The sequence below is a fragment of the Malus sylvestris genome, chromosome 16, assembly GCF_916048215.2.
Source record: "Malus sylvestris chromosome 16, drMalSylv7.2, whole genome shotgun sequence".
Lineage (NCBI taxonomy): Eukaryota > Viridiplantae > Streptophyta > Magnoliopsida > Rosales > Rosaceae > Malus > Malus sylvestris.
Genome location: NC_062275.1, coordinates 54876 through 63071, shown reverse-complemented (window position 1 = coordinate 63071; position 8196 = coordinate 54876). Strand labels below are relative to the sequence as shown.

At 40.3% G+C, this 8196-nt stretch overlaps 1 protein-coding gene across 1 annotated transcript; it reads left to right on the top strand.

The window, feature by feature from the left end:
* The first annotated feature begins 971 nt into the window (after window positions 1-971).
* LOC126607094 (uncharacterized) lies at window positions 972-3043 on the top strand. Its single transcript, XM_050274534.1, has 6 exons — window positions 972-1475; window positions 1565-1643; window positions 1747-1806; window positions 2232-2353; window positions 2458-2529; window positions 2629-3043. The coding sequence occupies exons 1-6, from the start codon at window positions 1015-1017 to the stop codon at window positions 2729-2731; spliced, it is 897 nt and encodes a 298-aa protein (XP_050130491.1). The 5' UTR covers window positions 972-1014; the 3' UTR covers window positions 2732-3043.
* The last annotated feature ends 5153 nt before the right edge of the window (window positions 3044-8196 follow it).

Below are 8196 nucleotides of genomic sequence, written 5' to 3'. Positions count from 1 at the left end.
GCATTTGCCAAAACTTGATTTCCAATCAATAACAATCTGGAGGAAGCAAATTTGTTCCTCTTCTCCGCTGATTTATGTGTGTGTGTGTGTGTGTGTGTTTTGTGGCGGAAGGGCCTCCCCTCCAGGGAATGAGTGAAACTTGTGAAATCTCATCTGTTTCAATGGTGGTGTGTCTATGACCTACCGCCATGTTAGCTTAGCAGTTAACATGACTGTTGCTTTAGGAAAAAGATTCAGCATCTGCATTGCTGATTCGGTACAACATCTAACCTCACAATTAATACTACAAAAATAGAACAAATAAATATCATGCAGATTGAAGCAAATTTAAATTTGATAATAATAAATTTGAAGTTGAAGCCACTATAACTAAATCCAAATGTGATGTTGCCTTGTCTTATTCCAACTTCCAAGAGAAACCAAACTCTCTTCAATTTATCACAAGAGAGAAACGTCCCAACTCCCTCCCTATTCATTCAAAACACCAAGTAGCAGTTCCAAGAGAAGAGAGTCCTTTGGCATCATAAATTACTTAATTAAGCTTTTTTTTTTTTTTTTTTTTTTTTTGAGTACATCGATAACTTTACACTAGGGGGAGGAGAGTTCAACTAAGTCATATAATGGGTAACCTAATTTAGTATCGAATTCGCCATATACGAGATTCAAACCTAAGACCTCTCACTTTTAAATAAAAAGGAATACTAACCGATCATAGTACTGGATGACTACTTAATTAAGCTACAGTTGGCAAAGAATTTTGATTTCAAAAGCAAAATAAAGCAGATATCAGTTGAACTAGTAGGTCAAAGGGCACGTATGCCCCCATTGCACCAAAGTTCAACTGGGCACAAATATATTCTGAGGTGGGTCTTAAGATATTGAGGTTTTGGGCTTTGGTAAATGGATAATGGGCTTTGCAGTTGGAATAATCTCTCATTGCGGCTGCGGGAGATAAATGACAAAGAAAAGAAATGATGGAATTTAGAAGGGATGAGGTGAGTAGAGGATTGAGAAATGATGGCGGCCTTGGTCACAGGAGGAGCCAAACTGGAGGGTTCAGGCTTTATCTCGCTACAGAATATTAATTACAACAATACACGAGGAAGAAGAAGAAGAAACGAAGAAACCAACTGTCGACCTCATCCACCTCCACCACCTCGGCTCCTATCACTAGTAGTATGCCAGGCCGAGGCGGCCAAAGGGTCAGGTACCACCGCCAGAGGACGCAGACTTGTTAAAATTCGTGAAGAGAAGAGGAAGCGCGAGTACGACCGCCTTCACAGGTATCCAGCCTGGGCCAAAGTGTTGGAAGACGCCTGCAAGGACGATGGTGAGCTGCGAGCGGTTCTTGGAGACAGCATTGGGAACCCTGAGCTCATGAGGAAAAGGGTCGAAGAAAGAATCCGCCAGAAGGGCAGGGACTTCACCAAATCCAAAACCGGTTCTGTCCTTGCCTTCAAAGTCACTTTCAGAGAGTGAGTGAGCTTTCTTCTCATCTGTCTATCTTATATCTTGTTTACACTTTTATTTCCTTTAATCAGTAACTATGTTTTATACCTGACAGCTTCAATCCTCTTGATTCCCACATATGGTTTGAATTCTATGGATCCCCATCTGATCGCGATGTTGATCTCTTCGGCAGTGTATGTCCGTCCACCTGCTTCCTTTCTGTGTTTTCAACATCCAACATTAAACGCTCTTCCATTGTTTCTACTAATTTGCAGGTTTATTGTGATATTTGTGCAGGTTATTCAATCATGGTATGTCATGGGACGCTTGGGTGCCTTTAATTCTACTAATCTGCAGGTTGGCTATTTCCATTGTTATATATCTCTGCCGCCTTACATTCTTACAGCTTTACTCCATTTTCAAAATGCTATATAGTTAGTCCCGAGTAATTTTGCCGAATTGGTGATCTTAAATACGTACGGGCAGTAATTGGGTAATTGTCGTACACAAAGAATTTCGTAGAAAGTCAACAACCTCAAGTGTATTCAAGATATGAAGGTATGGTGCAATTATTCAATTCAATATGCGAGACAATGTTTGGACTCTAGAGTTAAATTTCCTAATGCGAGAGGCAATCTTTTTCTTTTATAAAACATACGCTGAATGTTTATGCATCATCACATTGTTATTGAGCTTAATCACTCCTCTTAGTAATAGTTGTTGTTATGTATAAAAAGATTGAAATATGCTAATATAGTATGGTACCGAACTACTGATGGCAGCTGGCAAATTCTTCTATGGAGTACAATCCCCTTTATGATGTGGATAAGGGTTTCAAAGTGATGCCATCTTCATTTCATGATATCAGCGACGTTGAGTTTCAGGATAACTGGGGTCGTGTTTGGTATGCGTTGTAGAACTTAGCTGAATTTTATATTGCAGTTCTTTGCAATTTTTTTCCACATGAGATTTAAAACTTGAAAAATCTTATACGTACATGTACAACAGGGTAGACCTTGGTACAGCTGACTATTTTTCTGTGGATGTACTCCTCAATTGCTTGACAGTCTTGAGTACAGAGTAAGTTTGAATAATCTAAAGTAAAACTAACAAGAGAGTTATCGAGTCTGGACAGAGATTGACTACGTTAGCATTGTTTCCTTGCTTTCTTGGTGGCAGATATCTGGGCATTCAACAGATAGTTTTTGGTGGCCGTAACATGGGTGATTGGGAAGAGGGGATGACCAACACAGAGTATGGATACAAGTACTTCAAGATCTGAAACCCATAATCATTCGCTTGTGGATGTTTATAAAAGTTGTGGTGTTTGGAGGGCTTGGGGTTGACAAGTTCGTAATATGTTTTCAATGCCATCCTCCCCTGAATTTACTAGCCAGCTACGATCTACAGTTAAGGGAAGTTGGGGCGGGGAGTATTTTGTTTATACATTTTTTTAGTAGTATGAACTTCTATTTTGTTTTTTTTGGTGAACACTTCTATCTTGTTTTGCTTGCTTTGGACGTAAGTAAAATTGGTGGATGAATAATGTATATTACTATACAACGAGGACTCAATTATCTATCACCTTCTAGCACTCTTTCTTTTGTTTCTTTTTTATTAGGATTGATCTCCCAGAACCTCCAAAAGTTTTAAAATTTAGCTTTTCAGTAACTATTTTTATTTGTATTGTATCTTTGGTCTGAGTTCAATACATAACATCTCTAATTGAATTTTTTAACAAAGTGTCAAAGGTATGTGATCATGTTAATAGTGGCTCCCACGTGATGTATATATTAAGGGTAATATTGTAAATACACTATCAAGGGATAATACTTAGAGGTTAAGGAAAGTTGTTAGTTATGATTTAGTCTACACAACTTGTATATATACTTTCAGATTGTAATCTTATTCAATTGAGTGAAATGAAAATATATTTTCTCAATATGGTATCACTCGTCCTCGTCCGACGACTTCTCTCTTCGATCCCCAATCTTCTCGCTTCTCTGCTACTCCGATCTTGTTGATCTTCTCTGCTTGATCGCCTTCTCTGGTTGATCCTCTTCTCTGCATCTCTGATCATGGCTCCTGCCGTCTCTTCCTCTACGGCATCGGATTCTCCAATTCTTCCACCGTCTGAAGCTTTAAACCCTAATTCTTCGAATTTTACCTCAATTACCATACAGAACATTGGATCTATGGTTCCGATTAAGCTTACCACTACCAATTACCTAACATGGAGTGCTCTTTTCGCTCCAATTTTTCGTCTCTACAATCTCACCGGTCTGATTGACGGTTCCTCGCCGGCGCCGCCTCAATTTCTCATTGACTCCTCCGGCAATCGTAGTCTTAATCCGGCGTATGTTGCTTGGTTTGAGAATGATCAAAACATTCTCATCTGGATCAATTCAACTCTCTCGGAATCCCTAATTCCTTATACTGTTGGAGTTTCCTCGGCTTGAGAACTATGGGCCAAATTGGAATCTTGCCTTGCTGCTGCCTCGCATTCTCACATCCACGAACTTAGATCTCGTCTTCGAAGTCTCATCAAAGGAGATCTCACAGCCGTTCAATATCTTTAACGCACTGAGGAGATTGCTGATGCTCTTGTTAGTGCTGGTGCTCCAGTTGAAGATTCAGAATTGATCTCTGTCATTCTACATGGCTTACCTCCTGAACTTGACTCGTTTGTGGATGCCATTCAGTTTCATCTTGGTTCAACTACTATTGATGAACTTCATGGTTTGCTTCTTAGCAAAGAGATCTAACTGACCAGTCGCAAGCAAAGTACACCGGTGTCTTCCTTTCAGGCCTACAACACATCTACTAGTCTTCTTCCTCTGCCTGTTCCTTCTATTTCTCAAGGCTATGTTGCTCAGCAGTCGTTCTCTTCTCACAATCAAAATCGTGGACTGGATCGCAACTTTACTCGAGGCAACCACAATTATTGTGGCACTTTCAGGCAGAACAACAATCAGCGATTCTCCACTTTCAATCAAGGAAATAATCAGCGTCCAAATAGGGGAACTCGGCAAAAATTTTCATCAAACAGGAAACTTTCTTGTCAAATATGTCGTCAATTTGACCATGAAGCTTGTGACTGTCCTCATCGCATGGACCTTCACTATAATGGCAAGTCATCCCAAACTGCGTTGGTTGCCAACACCTCAAACTCCTATTCTCCATGGATTGTCGACTCTGGAGCCACTTCTCATATGACCAACACCTATGCCACTCTCCAGAATCCTGAAGCCTACATAGGACCTGAACAAGTGTATATTAGTGATGGCAAAGGTTTGCCTATCACTCACACTGGCTCTTCTTCTATTACAACTTCACATAGTACTTTTGCACTAAAAAATGTTTTATTTGTGCCTGATCTGAAGCATAATCTCCTATCTGTAAATCAATTTCTTATTGATAATAAATGCTCTATGCATCTTTATCCCTCTCACTTTACTGTGAAGGATCTTTCTTCGGGGATGATGCGTTTTAAAGGTCCTGTTCAGCATGGTTTCTATCCATTTTATCCTTCTTCTCAGCATGGTGACAAGCATACAGCTCTTACTGCTTCTCCAAAAGCTTACAGGACTCTGTGGCATGGACGGTTGGGCCATCCTTCAGTCAAGATTTTAAATAAGCTAGCTTCTCAATCTTGTATCTCCGTGTTCCAACATAAGACTTCTTCTTTTTGCTCGGCCTGTGCATTAGGAAAATGTTCTAGATTGCCATTTGTATCCACTGCATGTACTACCACGAAACCATTAGAACTCATTCATATAGATGTTTGGGGACCCTCACCTATAGCTTCTCAGGATGGTTTCAGGTACTATGTCATATTTGTGGATGATTTTACTCGATACTGTTGGTTCTACCTTCTGAGATACAAATCTGATGTACTATCAGTCTTCATGCAATATAAATCTTTGGTTGAAAATACTCTGTGCACCAAAATTATTACCTTGAGATCTGATTCTAGTGGTGAATACATGAGTACTATGTTCTCTACTTTCTTGGCACAACATGGCATCCAACATCAGTTATCTTGTCCTCACACACCCGAACAAAATGGGTGTGCTGAACGCAAACACAGGCATCTTGTGGAAACTGCCCGGACTCTTTTTGCCGCAACTAAAGTTCCTCACTTATATTGGGTCGATGTTTTTGCAGCTGCAATCTATCTTATTAACAGGTTACCGACTTTATCTCGGCCCTCACCTTGGGAGTCTCTTTTCAAGAAATTGCCGTGTTATAGCACACTCAGAGTTTTTTGGTTGCCTCTGTTTTCCGTGGTTAAAGTCGTATACTTCTTCTAAGTTGGATGCTAAGAGCAAGCCTTGTGTTTTCTTGGGTTATAGTCTTAATCACAAGGGGTACAAATGCCTTGATCCGGTTACAGGAAGACTCTACATCTCTCGACATGTTCTTTTTGATGAAAGCACTTTTCCATATTATGATCTTTCCTCTTCCTCCACTTATTCCCCATTAAAACCTACAAGTCCATCCTCTGCTATTCCATCTTCCTTAACTTTTACATCCCTTACTCCAACCTCACCATCATCTCCTTTTTCTGGAACATCCTCCTCACCTCCTTCCACTGCACCACCACCACCATCACCACCACCATCACCACCACCACCACCTCCCCCTTCCTCCATAAACAATCACCCTATGCAAACCCGATCTAAGTCCGATATTTACAAACCTAAAGCTTTTACTGCCACAAATCATCCTCTTCCTTCTTATTTGTCTCTGGATTATATTCCTACAACCTACCTCCAAGCCTCTAAACACCCACATTGGCGCCAAGCAATGCATGAGGAATTCAATGATCTTCTTCATACTCAAACATGGTCCCTGGTTCCATATCATTCTTCACAGAACATAGTCGGCTGCAAATAGGTGTTTCGCATCAAACGAAAACCCGATGGCTCCATAAATCGCTACAAGGCTCGGTTGGTTGCCAAGGGCTTTCACCAGCAGGAAGGTCTCGATTACACTGAAACGTTTAGCCCTATGGCTAAACCTGTGACAATCCGAATCTTACTCACCCTAGCTGCTCAATTTGATTGGTTTTTGAACCAACTTGATGTCAGTAATGCATTCTTGCATGGCACTCTTTCTGAATCTGTGTTTATGCAACAACGACCCGGCTTTCCAGACTTTACCAAGCCCCATCATGTGTGTTAGCTTCATAAATCGTTATATGGTCTGAAACAAGCTCCCCGAGCGTGGTATGATAAGTTACATGCTGCCCTTGCTTCTCTTGGCTTTGTTGGTTCTTAAAGTGACCACTATCTGTTTGTCAAAAATGACAACTCCTTGGTCTTTGTTCTAGTGTATGTGGAAGATATTTTGGTTACTAGGCCCTCTTCTGTTGATTGTCAACATGTGATCACACAGCTCAGCAATCTGTTTCCTATTAAGGATCTTGGTCATTTACACTATTTTCTTGGTCTCGAGGTAAAGCGATCTTCTACTGGCATTTTCCTCTCCCAAACTAAATATTTTCTGGATTTGCTTACCAAAGCCAAAATGGTTGGTGCAAAACCCTGCAACACACCACTGAGCACTTCAAAGATTGATCATGATTATTCTTTTCTTGAACATGCTTCTGAGTATCGGTCCTTGGTGGGGGCTCTTCAATATCTCACATGGACAAGGCCGGATCTTAGTTTCGCTGTCAATCTTGTATGCCAGTTCATGCACACTCCCAAAGTATCTCACTTCCAAGCTGTCAAGCGAATACTACGATATCTTAAGGGCACCATTGATCACGGTCTCTGGTTCTCAAAGTGCTCATCTTTTCCATCTATCAAGGCCTTTTCCGATGTTGACTGGGCTGGTTGTGAGTTAGATAGGCGATCCACTGGCGGTTACTGCATTTTTCTGGGTAATTCTCTCATTAGTTGGAGCGCTAAAAAGCAACCCACTGTTGCTTGTTCCTATATCGAGGCAGAGTATCGATCCCTTGCAAACACTGCTTCTGTGATCACTTGGCTTTGTCAATTACTTGCTGACATTGGCTATTGTCTGCCTTGTTCTCCTCAACTTTGGTGTGATAACGTATCTGCTATATCCCTTGCCAAAAATCTTGTTTTTCATGCTCGGACCAAGCATGTCGAGATTGATTATCATTACATCCGTGAAAAAGTGGTTGCCAAGCACATCTCCCTTCACTACATCTGCTCCCAAGACCAAGTAGTTGATATATGTACAAAATCCTTATATGCAGCACGATTTTTGTTTCTCAGAGACAAACTTCAACTTTGGGTCCCTCAGTCTCGTTTGAGGGGGGATATTAAGGGTAATATTGTAAATACACTATCAAGGGATAATACTTAGAGGTTAAGGAAAGTTGTTAGTTGTTATGATTTAGTCTACACAACTTGTATATATACTTTCAGATTGTAATCTTATTCAATTGAGTAAAATGAAAATATATTTTCTCAATAATATATACACATGCACAAAATGTATAAGAATTAGTCGATACAAAAAATGAAAAACATATTGAAAACCCAAATCAAAAAGAAGAAAAAAAAATGAAGAAAAGGAAACGAGAATTCGTCCCAAAAAGAAAAGTAAAAAAGAAACGATAAAAGGTAGAGAGTTGAGGAAGGTGAGTGATGGGTGGCCAGTCCCTTTAATTTTGATTTGGGAAGGAAGGAGAAACAGCATGGACAATGGTCCTTTTACTCACCCACTCATTATCTTCTTGAACACTTTAGATCCCTAATAAAATTTATC

Excerpts from the sequence above, each read along its gene's own strand:
- LOC126607094 (XM_050274534.1), top strand. The coding sequence starts at position 1,015 with ATGATGGCGGCCTTGGTCACAGGAGGAGCCAAACTGGAGGGTTCAGGC. Across the intron at positions 1,476-1,564 it reads TTCAAAGTCACTTTCAGAGA|CTTCAATCCTCTTGATTCCC; the intron begins GTGAGTGAGCTT and ends TATACCTGACAG. Across the intron at positions 1,807-2,231 it reads TTAATTCTACTAATCTGCAG|CTGGCAAATTCTTCTATGGA; the intron begins GTTGGCTATTTC and ends TACTGATGGCAG.